Here is a 14,065-nt window from a genome sequence, read left to right as displayed (position 1 = left end):
CCTTGCTTATTTGCTGACAAACAGTGTACTCAAAATTGGCTAAGGCTGAAACCTGGAAGGAAAAACAGTAACAGGAAACACAAGGTTGAGACCAGGTCTTAAGGCATTGCCTAGAGCAGGCATGGCCAAACTTGGCCCTCCAGCTGTTTTAGGACTACAATTCCCATAATCCTTGACCACTGGTCCTGTTAGCTAGGCATCATGGGAGTTGTAGCCCCAAAACAGCTGGAGGGCCAAGTTTGGCCATGCCTGGCCTAGAGCTAATGGATTTCATGTACCTATGCACTCATTTCATGTAAAATGTAAATTTACCAGCCAAAGTCTGAGAACCTGATCTGGTGCACATTGCCTGTTATCTGCCACTATCGTCTATCGAACTATACTTAAAAGAAATGCCGAAGGGTCTTAATATCTCTTTGTGATCTCTTCCTAAACCCTGCTTCTTTAGCAAATCAATAGTTAAGGTGCTGAAGGCCACATCAATAAATTTTCATTTAATTAAGTGCACTGCGAACACAGGGAAAGGTTGGGGCATTGGCTAGGATTCACATTGTTTGGTTAATGCTTGTTTACATCTGTCTGTCTCTAGCACAATTTTCACCAGAATCAGCGCAATTTCAAGACACACACACACAATTTACACCAATATTATAGTGTCAATGGCCAAGAATGCAGTAGTTTTTTAAGATTAGGGTGTCAGTTTGAACACTGAATATACAGTGCTGTTGACAGTTAGGAGGCAATTTGTCTCTACAGATTTTGATGATGATGATGATAATAAATAAATTATTATTATTATTATTATTATTATTATTATTATTATTATTATTATTTACTGTTGGAGAACATGAAAAGCATCTGTCACAGAATTGCAATGCATGGAATATAAAAATGAAATGGCAGCATGGCAATTATGATGAAGTTTTAATGAACTTAAATTTCTAATCCATTTGATTTTGGTACTCCATCCAGAAATATGTTGATCAGTCATGCAAAAGGAAGATTTACACATTGGAAACATCCCATATTTTGTAAAATACTTGCCATTAAAGTCCTATCAGCACGTTCTATTTACCACCTGCACAATATCATAAATACTTGCCCCCAGTCCGCCTTTCTCTTTCCATAAGGAAGTAATTCCTATTAATATGGCATTGCATCATTAATCCTGTAAATAATGCTTTGTAAACAATGAGAAGATTAGTGCTGGGTAGGATGGACTTTGCAGAAAGCAGAAATAAACCCAGACAGATATTCTAGGGTGATTTTTTCAAAGACAACTCAGTCAGTTAAGCAGCGACTCCACACTCACCTGCCCGGCAGTAAGCCTGTTTGGACCCTATGGGATTAGCTTCTGAGCAGATACATATAGGATTGCATTGTGAAAAAAACAAAACAACAACAACACCCAGCTTTGTGGTATGTGGAAATCAAAAGGTTAAAAAATTGATTTTCCAATAATTAAAAAATATATGAATTTTTAGATTTATTTCACTAGATTTACAACCTTGATTCTCGAACCTTGGTTCTGTCAGAGCAGGGTTTCCTAAACTTAGATCTCCAGCTGTTTTTGGACTGCAGTTCCCATCATCCCTGACCATTGGTCCTGCTAGCTAGGGATGATGGGAGTTGTAGTCCAACAACAGCTGGAGACCCAAGTTTGGGAAACCCTGCTGTGGGGGGGCATTTTGATCAGGGGTAGCCAATGTGGTGCCCTTCAGCTGTTGTGGACTTCAATGCTCATCAGCCCCAGGCAGCATGGCCAACAGCTGAGGAGTCCAAAAATATCTGGAGGGCATTATGTCGGCTCACCATTACAGATTGGCCCCCAATGTCATTCAAGGTCCCTTCTATGTATGATTCTATAGGGACGATCAGGATTGCACTAAGCCCTATGCTGACCCATTTGGGGGCAGAGTGGGAGGGAGCTCTGCTTGCTGGTGGAGGGATTGTGCCTCAAATCTCCTTTTCTCGAAACCAGGTTTTCCCAAACTTGGGTCTCCAGCTGCTGCTGTTGAACTGCAAATGAGATTCTACTCCCTCAAAATTAGATTGGCAGTATAAAATGTTAGAATATGTAGAGCTAACAAGATTGACAGCAAGATTCCGAGACCATACAGGTCAAATATTTAATAAGAGTGAAATGTTTATAGAGAATACTTAAAAGAACATTGTAATAATCTAAGTTCTTTGGCAGGCCTGGATTGATTTCTGCATGAAATAAGAGAACTTTACAAAATTAACACATCCGAATAACCTAGGAGAGATAAAGTCAAGTGCGCAGTCGTAATGTAAGTTAGGAATCACAATGGGGGGATTGGAAGTCATGTTGGAATTCGTGACATGTGAATTCAATCTTTTCTTTTCTTTTCTTTTGTAATGAGTGTTATTGATCTTGGATTACCTTTTGTTGATCGTTGAGTATTGTTTTGTTTTGTATTTGTATTGTTTTTAAAACCAACAAATCATTAATAAAAATAAATAAATAAACTACAAATCCCATCATCCCTAGCTAGCAGGACCAGTGGTCAGGGATGATGGGAACTATAGTCCAAAAACAGCTGGAGACACACATTTGGGAAACCCTGCTCCACACAATACCCGGTTCCCTTAGCTGCTAATTTTGTTTGAAGCCCTTTCTACAGGCACCTAATTACAGATGGATATGAGCCCTAAGGAAGCATGATGGGTAAAGTAAAAAACTAGACCATGCAAATCTTTTGAAAGGATATGCTGATAATATCTGTGTTAAACACAATGGTGAAAGCTGTTGCTGTTTTTTGTTTTTGTTTTAAATGCAACTGAATTAATTCTTTTAAGAGTGTTCAATGTTTTTCATTCATTTAAGGACAACGTTTCAAGGAAGGATTTGCTGAACTGGAGCTCCTTACACTAAGTTATCTCCTATCATTACTATGTGTGTTGCATGCCCACCAGAACAGCCTGTTTTGCCGCCAGGGACACAATGAAGCAAGGCTCAGTAAGATGTACATCTAAGTACATTCCAAAAAAACACCAGTGCCGATAGCTTCAAGCCAATACGTAAAACAGAGCTTTTGAACATTTTCTCCCCTTACAAAAACAAAACAGAAGGAAAAATGGTTTTGCACAATACATGGCAATAAAGGAACTAAATGATTTCATGCTTTTTAAAAACAACAACAACAACAACAACAACAACTGTGGAATACATTTCAGACAAAGTTAAGCATTTGGAGGGGCATTTCAAAAAAGTTCTATGCAGGCCTTGTTTGCATGTCACTGTAAACCATGGTTTGTGATTTACTGTGAATGAGTACATCGCTCGTACTCGGCGCCTCCCTTTAATGTGAATGAAAACAAACTATGAAGGCTTGTTGTGATCTGTGAATGTGACCCACATCCTGCATTTGCTTATCTCAAGAAGACAAACTTCAGGCTTCCTGAAGTCCTGCTTAGGGAAGAACAAAGTGGCATGTATTTGCTTTTTTCAGGGTAAGCCACAAACTACAGACGGCTACCCTGTCACCATCCAGATGTTGTGGACTCCAAATCCCAATGTCCCCATCCCGTGGTCAGGGATGATAGAAGCTGTAGTCCAACATCTGGAGGATTGCAGGTTAATCACTCCCACTATAAACTATGGTTTGCTACGACATGAAACAGGCCACTTGCTTAATTTCCTGTTGAAATTAGTGAGATATACAAGTGCCTAATCTTGCCAGGATTGTGGTCTATGGTCTTCACTGCGATTTCTCTCATAGCTGCATCCCACGAAGGATTGGCTAGTGTAGTTTTAAAGATAGCTATTAGGCAATGGGAACAACCTACCAGCGAAGTCATGAAATCCTAGGCAGGGAAAATTTGGATTTATGCCAGCTTAGTCTCTCTGAATTTTTCTGGGACTCAGCTAATTCAAATCCAAGGATTTAGGTTTAATCAGTTTGTGGACTTGGTTCTTAGGAAACATTTAAAAGTGAGCCTCTGTTTTACTGCATTCCACATGAATTTCTATCATCGCAGTATGGCATTGTGGTTTTATTTTTCAGTTTCTCTGATGGGGAAAAATGCAAGTATTTTCTTTTGAAGGCAGACAACACCACATATTCAAACTGTGCTAGTTATTGGGTCTGTTTTCTGACTATGAACAAAGGACATAGGGGCAGGCATGGGAGATTGGAATTGGATGGAATATGTTGATGTCAAAACTGACATCTTAAGTAAACTGTAGTGTGAAGGCAAATCTTCGAATGGGACCATGGAACTACATGTCACAAGGAACCCAGGGGTTGCTGCCAAAATGTGCAATAAAATTCCCCTTACAGCTAGATGTCATAATGTCATGCATGTCTGCAATCTCAACAGCCAGTTACGGAAAGACGGAAAATGCACAAAACAGGGGCATCAGAAATAGGCCATATGTTTTACTGCACACTGTGGAGGGGGAGGGGGATATTTAACAAAGGGGTTCCACTTTTGGCAGCAGAATACTTTTATTTTGTGCAATTGGTGGTTCCACCCTGAAATTTATCTGGAATAAACATGTATATGACCGCAAAATTTGAATTTCACTCCTGGAATCCATCCTACTCTGCTTGAGCAGATTCTGTTGGGATGCTTAAGCCTTTTACTCATCTAACCTCAAGCAAGGGAACAGATATTCCACAGACCTTTCCACTTTCAGCTCGCTAGGCTTGTGGCTTTTGCTTTTTTGACATGGAAAACCCGGCGAAGGTTGTGCAATTATCTAGATGCTGTGATTTCCCTCCCCCCAGATTTTCTTTCTTAATCTAGCCCCTAGATCTATAAAGCACCAGTTACACAACTGCAGTGACAAAATCAATTAATAATCTTACTAAACCCTTCTGGCTGAGTGGCCACCGCCAATTTGCGGAGAGGGGAATAATTTGGAATTGATTTTTTCTTCTTCTTCATTTTCTAATAGTTAAATTCAGTAAGAGTGCAGAGGTTTCTCAGATCTGGAAAGCCTATATGGGATGAAAACTTGTTTAAGCCTTACTGAGTGAAACTGATGGAATAAATGGTATCTTAACAGCATGGGAAGCCTCCAAAGTGCATATCCTTCCTGTGTTGCTCTGAGATCATTCAGGAGGAGCTAGCAATGCAGATTTTCCCCACAATGATATCATCCACGCTGAAGCCACTTCATGGGATCTTCCCACCTGCTCTGAAATGAAGGGGCACTCACATTTGCCTCTGAGCTAGAAATTTTATCCTCAAGGTGGTGTATGTGGTTCTCTTCCTCCCCATTTCATCCTCACAAAAGCACTGTGAGGTAGGTTAGGCTAAGAGATGGTGAGTGACCCAAGGTCACCCAGTGAGCTTCATGGCTGAGTGGGGATTCGAACCCTGCTCTCCCAGGTCCTGGTCTAACACCCTAACCATTACGCCACACTGGTTCTCCATGTTAACAAGACAAAGTGAAGAACTAGCAGTTATTTCACCCTCCCAGACAAGTTTCTTGGGGACAATCTGTAGGGAAACACAATGTCTGAGAAACCTATGACAACATTGTCCTGTTGGTTGCTCACATTCAAGACCAAGAGGCATAGCTTCTATCTAGCATGGCAGCGAGCGGATGGCCCTGGCACCATGAATTGCACCATAAATCTCTAGCTGAAAGGAAAAGAATCTGGGGGCTGTGATAAGAACGCTGCAGAGATTTTGGGAGTTGGAAAGGAGTATTAAATATTCAGCGCATTTGAAAACTGCCCACCTTTTCCTAGGCTGAGGGGAAAATGGCGAAGATCTGTGACATGGTTTACTAGTGAGACGGAATAGTTTCTAGGAAACTGTCGCCTGTTCCGAGACACCAAAGCAAGGGATGGAGAGCTAAGACCTCTGAGAAAGTTCGAGATTCAGTTCTGCACCATGTCACAATGGGAGAAAACAACAGTTGGGAAAGTGAAAGAGACAACATCATATATGGACAGAAGGAATCTCTATGGACCTAACAGTTTTCACACGCAGGGCAGAATAAAGATAACAGTTCCCCACTTGAAGCTTTATAAATTTATATCTTATAACATCACGAATGGAGATCATTAATTATGTAGCTGTCGACTAAGGGGTTATTATTATAAATGAAATGTAACTGACATATATTAAGATCATGGAATGCAGTGATATAAGATCATAAATGCACCCAAACAACCACATGGGGAGCCACTTTAAATGTATTAATTGGAAGTTGATTGGTATTTTGATAATTGTATCATTTGGAAATTAATTGTTACTGTTATAATTTGGCTATTTTGGGGGGGGTATAGTGGAAAACTAATTTATAAAAGTTATATATATAGAAAATACTTTTAACAAGGCTGCACAATAATCTTTCGTGCCCTCTCTACATTGCTGCTGAAAATCCAAGCCATTTCTCCGCTTCTCTGTGACACAGAAGTATCGCCTCTAAGATAAAACATTGCAAAATACAAAAATTGCAACTGGGGGTGGGTGGGTTGTGGGGAACAGGAAGAGGAAACCCATTAAGGACCAAATAACAGTCAAAATCTCACACTTAAAAGAAATTCTGGCACCCATTGAAATTTCTTGGGTATTTCTAAAGTCTCTTATACTTCAGTTTGAAGGACCTTTACTGCGCCTGGGATGCCAGAGGTTTCCAGAGCCTTCAAGAAGAATGCCACCAGCAGGCAATTTGGCACACTGTAACTGTATATGTACAGATTAACCTTCTCCAGCTGGCTTACCCTCAAGATGTTTTGGACTACAACTCCCATCAGCACAGCTGGGGCTGATGGAAGATGTAGTACAAAACATCTGGATGGCCCCAGGTTGGCAAAGGCTGGCATGTGATTGGTACAGGATCCCTAAGGGCTCTTTAGCATGTGAGGCAAAAGGGGTGGATTGTCTTTAGGGTGCCTCCTTTTGGCAGGCGTACTCGGAATACCACCCTAATTGCAAGCTGATATCCTCTTACCCTCTCCTCAAAGAGCTCTCAAAGTGTCTATCATTTTAAGAAAACCAGCTCCTTTGACTTCTCTCAGCACCAATGCAACCTGATCCAGGTACTTGGGAATATTTGCTACATTAACACACAGTTGTTGAAGTTTTCGTTATCGACATTGTTAAGACCAGAGGTCCCCAAACTAAGGCCCGGGGGCCAGATGCGGCCCAATTGCCTTCTAAATCCGGCCCGCAGACGGTCCAGGAATCAGCGTGTTTTTACATGAGTAGAATGTGTGCTTTTATTTAAAATGCATCTCTGGGTTATTTGTGGGGCATGGGAATTTGTTCATATTTTTTTTTTTTCAAAATATAGTCCGGACCCCCACAAGGTCTGAGGGACAGTGGACCGGCCCCCTGCTGAAAAAGGTTGCTGACCCCTGGTCAAGACCTAGTCGTATGTGAAAGGCGTTTGCAAAGGGTTTCGATGCCTCCCCTCTCTTCCGTCTGCAAAAAGCTGCCACACGTTGGTGCAGTAAATTGGCAATCTCACATTGTGCTTCGTTTTTAAGTGCTTATGCTGTCGTTTGGCAACAGACCGGAGTGGCTTCTAAGTAAACGTAAAAGCTGCACGTGTCATTTGCAGAAAACAAGACAGCTCAGATGTGATGACTTACTGGGCATACAATACACTCTGCCCCCCCTCCCACCCACCCCCCAATCTTTATATCAGAATCTCAAGCATCAAAGCCGAGCTCCTGGGCTTATCTTCTACAGATTTCTGTGCACACACAGAAACAAATGGCTACAAACAGACGCTCGTCGCCTTCCCAACTCTTTCAATCCAACACAGAGGAAGCAGCAGGGCGAACGCAGCAATTGGGGCGCCTGAAATTCTGCATCATGGATTGGAAAACACCGTGCTGCCTCCCTTTAAGTTTTCTATTTGAAGACGTATCCGAAGAAACAGATTTCCGGGTCTGGCTGTTTTGGGCCTTAATCAGTTTTTCGTGTTCTCTAATCTGCCTCTGCAAGTGATTCTGGATGGCGACCCCCAACGACTCGGGGTCAAGGGAGGCCCCGTAAACCTCCCAAGTCATGCCCTGCTCGTCCCACACGACATCCCGGACGCGCTTAGACTGCTTCAGGTGCCCTTTGCCCCCCACGGCAGATTTGCCTTCTTTCTTCTTCTCGCCGAGCTTTGGCAAGGGCAAAGCAGGAGAGGCTGGAAGATTGCCCTTCTCTCCCTTCTTAGTTCTGTTGCTTTTGGTTCCTAGGCCAGGGCCAAAATTTCCACTCAACCCAGACTCAGCTTCCAGATTCCGAATGCCAAATCCCCCCGCCTCTTTGTCTGGAAGTTTATCCTGCTCAATTTTTGCCGTGGCCGGGGCACACATGGTCGGGGGTGCAATAGTCACTACTGCAGCGTTAGTTGTCCCCTGTTCCTTCGGACTGAGAGGGACGGATTTCCCTTCCCCCTTTGGTTTGACGTCCACGTGGAGGCTGGCCGGAACTGTCTCAAGACTCCTAACCATCTCAGTGCGCAGCTGCTCTCTGCAACCGCTATCGGGAGTGCCACCAGTGGTGCTGAGAGCCTTGTCTTGTTCAGATATGCTGCAGGAGGCTGGAGGTGTCTGTTGGCTTTCCGCAGCAGAGGAGGGTCCAAGGTGCTGAGGTCTGCTATTGATTCCTGGGAGAGCAGAAGGTGGAGGTAGCTTGGTTTCGCTGCTCGCAGGGTGCGGGGAAGCGCTGCCATTGACAGTAATCTGGTGAATCAGTGCTGCCTTCAGCAAGACTGAAGAGTCCGGCAGCTGCTGGGAAGCATCGCTGCGATGGCTGGCTGCATTTGCTGTTTGTGCTTCTGTCACCTTGGACGACGTTTCTTGCACACTGCCAGATGCGGGTGGGCAAGGATACGTCGCGTCGCCTGACAAAGTCGAGTGGGCTGTATCATGAGTGCCTGCTGTGCCCTCTTGAAGTTTGACAGCCTGAACTGCCAACCCCCCGTCTACTGCAGCTGCTGCCTGGATATGGGCTTCGGTCACAGTGGCAGCAGACACGGCTGTCTGGACAAGCGCCGCAAAGTCGTCGACGATTTCCGATTGCTCCTTCCCGCCAGCTCCTGCATAAATGATGTGCAACTGCTCTTGCTTCTGTGTTGCCTGGGGAGGCATGTTTTCCCGTAAGAATGCAGCAAAGATGCTTGGGCTGGTGGACGCTGATCTGCTTTCCATGCTAGCTACAGCCTGCACCCCGGCATCCTGATGAGTCCTGCTTGCGACCTCCCCACCTGCAACCCCACCCTCAGGTTGCACCATCGTGGTCCCTGTGTCCTTGAACTCGGAGGGCTCAGGCCCTACCTTCCCCACAGCCTTGTCACTACACGAAGGCTGCGGTGTGCTCCCAAGGCTGGGTTTGGGGACCATCTCTGGTGCAGTTCTTGAGCCAGGATTGGAGCCTGCCTCTTTTGAGCCCTTTGGCTCTACATCCGAGCAACCGTGGGCCTTCAGCGCAAGATGAGAGACAGGCTCCAGTTCCTTTGCCGAGTCTGGCACCTGCGTCACTTCGGGACCAATCCTTTCGCCAACAATTTCCTTTGTGGTTGGAGCAGCGTGCTGGGCACCTGAAGGAGGAGAAGACGTGCCATGAGTTCTGCTCTCTGTGACTCCGCCACCACCTCCAGGCAGAGAGCTTGCCTTACCTGCTGCACTGCAAAGTCGCCCTCCAGCACCACTTGGCACAATTTCATTGGCTTCCTGGGTAGCAGATGCCTTGACTGCAACGTGTTCTTTTCCTGGGTCCTGGCCTTGAGCTCCGGCATCACTGCTGCTTTCCCGCTCCAGAACTGCTAGGCAGTCTTCTTTGGATGGGCTGGAGGACCCAGGAGAAAACATACTTGGTTTCCCAGTGTCATACCCACAATGCCGTTCGCCCACTGCAGCGTCCGCTTCCGCCCCGCAGTTCCCTTCAAGCAGGTGATCTCCAGCGGGTTGCGCCTTGGCAGTGAAAGGAAATCCATTACTGTTGCTCTCTATGCTCGCTTGCTTGTGCTGGTGTTTAGAGGACTGCAATCTTTTCAGGTCGTTTTCCTCCTCGGAAGCGGTGACCAGCGGACGCTTGGCAGCCCTCAGAGGATCTGGTACAGTCCCCATGGGAACGCAATGGCGTTGCAAGGCTCCCGTCAGCTTCGCCCAGCTTCTGGCTGAGAAGGGCCTAGGTGGAGAGAGGTGCGGCCACAGGCGACTCTTCCTCGCAGCTGGTCTGTTAAAGAGACACAGAAATATTTACAAATTCAGATAAAAAGCAATGAAAATAGGCTCTGAACCCAAGCAGGTTCAAGATGGAGGCAGCGGAGGCTGGACCATTAAGCCAAGCAGGGTACTGCTCCACCCACTCACCCTGCCTGCCTTCCCACATACATCCAGTCCAGGGGGTGCCACTGTCTGCTAGATTCCTTTTCTTCAAGGGAGGAGGGTGGTGGCAAAGGTAGAAATAGTTGGCTCTGCCAGTCATTGGCTCTGGCTCCGCCAGCTGCCACTGCACGAGGGGTATTCCTCCAGATGTTTTGGAGTACAACTCCCATAAGTTCTAGTCAGCACAGAGAGTGCCAAGGTTGAAAAGCCTGGCTTGAAATTTTACACAGAGATTCACGTGAGCAAACTCAGGTGCCCCTTTTTATTTACTACTCGGAAGAGCCATTCCTGGGGGCCGGGCGCAGGGCTTTACCTAAATAAGCAGTGGGTGGTGGTGTGTACTTAACCTTTCCCCCCCACTTCAAACTAATTATCCCCTCCAGGGTGCTTTCCCCTCCATGAAGTTCTTAATACATGTTTGCAAGGGTAAACACGTGTGGAAACCCTGCAAGGAGAGAAAGCAGCTTGGAGGGTGGGAAGACTGGAAGCGCAAATGCAAAAACGGGTGGAGAGAAAAGGATAAAGCACACCCTCTCCCTTGCTGCTTCTCCACATAAGACTGTCCCCTTACAAAGTTGATTTTGGAGGGGGCGAGGGGACAGGGAATATGTCCATTGGGCTTTCGTTTCACACAGTGACACATAACATGCAGCTGGGCTATCATCAGGTGTTTCCTCCTTTCCATGCTGAGAAAAGATTGAAAGCAACTTTAAGCAGGACATCCTTTTTATGTGGAAATTATCTCTGCCTGGGGGGAAATACAGGATAGGCTCCAAAGAGCTACCACCTGGCTTTGACATACTCAAAAGCCCGGCATGCCCAATGGACTGTTCGCATTTTGATCAGGAGACCCCATGGCCAATCACCACCTGCTTTCGAAAGGCCCCTCAATCTCAAAAGCAGTTTGCCACACAGCTTGGGAGTTCCAGAAAAAGAAGCCCAAATCTCCACTGGGCTGAACAAGCCTTTAGAGCCCATCCATAACATACAATCTGGTTCTCAGGTAGTGACCTTGACCACATTTACAGGACAGCTTGCCCAACATTTTTCCTCTAGGGTTTTTACTAGGTAATTAACACCTCTGGGAAGAGATTCTTGGCATTGTGATATTAACACATCTCACATTCAGGTTTGGAGGGTTTAGCCTATTGTGTAATCCGCGGTCAGCAATCCACCAGCTCTGCTAAGATTGATTTTGATAAAAGGCACAGAGAGGAAGAGCCATATTACGCCAGTACAGAAATGAGTCAGGAGGAGGTTGGACATGCAAGCCAATAAAGCAGATCCTGCTAACATGCAGGGCTATGTTTTAAGATGCTATAAAGCACACCTAGTTAGAATGCCTACGTTAAATACAACTGCAAGAGCTTGAATTAAACCAACTTGCTTCTTGGTTATCGCTGAATATTGCTTCCTTTTGCTGAAGTTCCTGAAAATTACAAGATCTTTCTAGGTACGTAAAATTGCTTCTCATCTGTTACCCTTGTAACCTTCAAACTGTGGGAAGGCTCCCAAGGCTGCCCTGGTTAAGGGTGGAGTTCATTGCACACCAGAAAAACAAATGCCTGAGCATTCACCCCTCCTCCCACAAGGAATTAATTGCCCCAGGCTCTAGATAAGGCTTTCCCAAACTTAGGTCTCTAGTTGTTTTGGGGCTACAATTCCCATATTTCATGACCACTGGTCCATCATTGGTCGTGCTAGCTAGGGATGATGGGAGTTGTAGTCCAACAACAGCTGGACACCCAAGTTTGGGAAAGTCTGCTGCAGAACAAGGCTGAGGGACGCTACATCAATGCTCTTTCGTACTACATTGTTTGCACTGTTGGACTACAACTGCCTTCAGCCTCAGCCAATGGCCAGGAATGATGGGAGTTGTGGACCTACAGCATCTGCAGAGCTGTAGGAAACCCGCTACAATTTATTTCAGTGTCTCAGTGCTAGACGGTCTGGGTCAATGTTAATTTTCCTCTGTTGGCTAAGCATAATGATTTATTTCCTTTAAAAAACCAAACCAAACCATAATGCTGAATGCAGCCATGTGTTTGGATCTTCAAAGAGGATACTGTGAAAAGCGGAACAGGGTAGGTGCGAAGGAGCAGCCTGATGGGCAAAATTACACCATGTCACAAAGGGGCATAAAGAAGGAGAGAGAGAAATACAATGAAATACAAGCACCTACTCTCAGAAGAATCGCAAGCTGAAAATTTGCAGTGTTTATAGCCCAAGTCAATAACCAGAGGCTTGGTTTTTTTTAGAAAGGCAGTCAAAGACTGCTTTCCCAAATAGCTGAATTAAAGTGCAAGTGTTACAGCCTAGGCTCCCTAGCTTCATACAAATCCAAGCCCATTCTCATAACTCTTCATGTACTGACCTCTTCATTCAAAAGAACGGCTAGGCAAGGCCATCTGTCAGCAAATAAATGGACAATTTCTCATACACGGGCTCAAAAAAGAGGAAACCCTTTGTCGAAGCAACTTCCCTTGCAGTCTCTGACAATTTCACTTTTCTTCTGGTGGCTAAGCGTAAACACTTCAGGGTTGTGGAAAAGAAATACTGTGATGATTTAGTTCCCAAATCTCAGCTGGACTAAAACATATAAAAGCCTGGGGTTTAAAATCTTAACTGCAAGAGCCATAGAAGCAGTTATATAAAGCTATTTCATGTTGAAGCAATGTATTAAAAACCTCCCCATGTTACCACCAGCATCCAAGCGGACTTGTCTCATAGGCATGGAGAAAGCAAGAAGAATTCTTCTACATGGTAAGCTGCTTGTGGGTTCCAAAAGTGGGCCAGGCCAGGTAGGAACTATAGCCCTGACTCCTTCAACACTCACACACTAATATCTGCATACTAAGAGTAAATAATACTACAGGAATCATATGGACTGTGAAAAGGCTGACTGGGGGGGGGGGAACCCTTTAGCAACTAAATCAAAGAATCATAGAATTGTGGAGTTGGAAGGGACCCCAAGGGTCATCTAGTCCAAGCCCCTGCAATGCAGAAATCTCAATGAAAGCATCCACGACAGATGTCCATCCAAACTCTGCTTCCAAACCTCCAAGGAAAGAGAGTCTGCAACCTCCTGAGGGAGACCATTCCACTGTCTAACAACTCTTCCTGATGTTTAGTCAGAATCTCCTTTCTTGTAACTTGAGCCCTACCCTCCAGAGCAGGAGAAGACAAGTTTGCTCCATCTTCCATGTGACAGCCCTTTAGATATTTGAAGATGGCTATCATATATCCCCTCGGTCTCCCCTTATCCAGGCTGGTATGTGTAGACAATACAGTGGTACCTTGGAAGTCAAATGGAATCCATTACAGAAGTCCGTTCGACTTCCAAAACATGCGGAAACCAAGGCCAACGAAGTCGCTTCGGATGTTCGGGTTCCTAAGAACGTTTGCAAACCAGAACACTCACTTCCGGGTTTGCAGCGTTCAGGAGCCAACACATTTGACTCGCAAGGCGTTCAGGATCCAAGGTACCACTGTACAGACTTAGATAAACCATAGACAGCTTCTTGTGTTCCTGGATTTCAACACCTTCTGAGGTAGCCTGTTCAGCTTGTGCCCTAAAGTTTAGTGAAAAATCCTCTTTCTTGTAATTTGAGCAGTGTTGGTTCAGGCCATACCCTTTGGCGAAACAGAAAACAAGGCCCTATCTGTGCCACACATTTACAGAACTACTCTACCACCTTCAACGAAAGAATCCTAGGACCTGTGGTTTGTTAAGAGTGCTAACTGCTGAG

The 14,065-nt window shown here is 45.1% G+C and overlaps 1 protein-coding gene across 1 annotated transcript in view; it reads right to left on the bottom strand.

The window, feature by feature from the left end:
• Positions 1 to 7,622: 7,622 nt before the first annotated feature.
• The window catches only part of GPRIN3 (GPRIN family member 3), a 41,033-nt gene continuing 34,590 nt past the window's right edge, over positions 7,623 to 14,065 (bottom strand). The window contains exon 2 of the mRNA XM_033160778.1: positions 7,623 to 10,164. Coding sequence (XP_033016669.1) covers positions 7,743 to 10,055 — 2,313 coding nt within the window. The 5' untranslated portion in view covers positions 10,056 to 10,164 and the 3' untranslated portion in view covers positions 7,623 to 7,742. The remainder of the gene's footprint in view (positions 10,165 to 14,065) is intronic.

Source organism: Lacerta agilis, chromosome 9 (genome assembly GCF_009819535.1).
Source record: "Lacerta agilis isolate rLacAgi1 chromosome 9, rLacAgi1.pri, whole genome shotgun sequence".
Taxonomy (NCBI): domain Eukaryota; kingdom Metazoa; phylum Chordata; class Lepidosauria; order Squamata; family Lacertidae; genus Lacerta; species Lacerta agilis.
The sequence above is the reverse complement of the archived record's forward strand: the minus strand, read 5'-3'. Positions and strand labels throughout refer to the sequence as shown.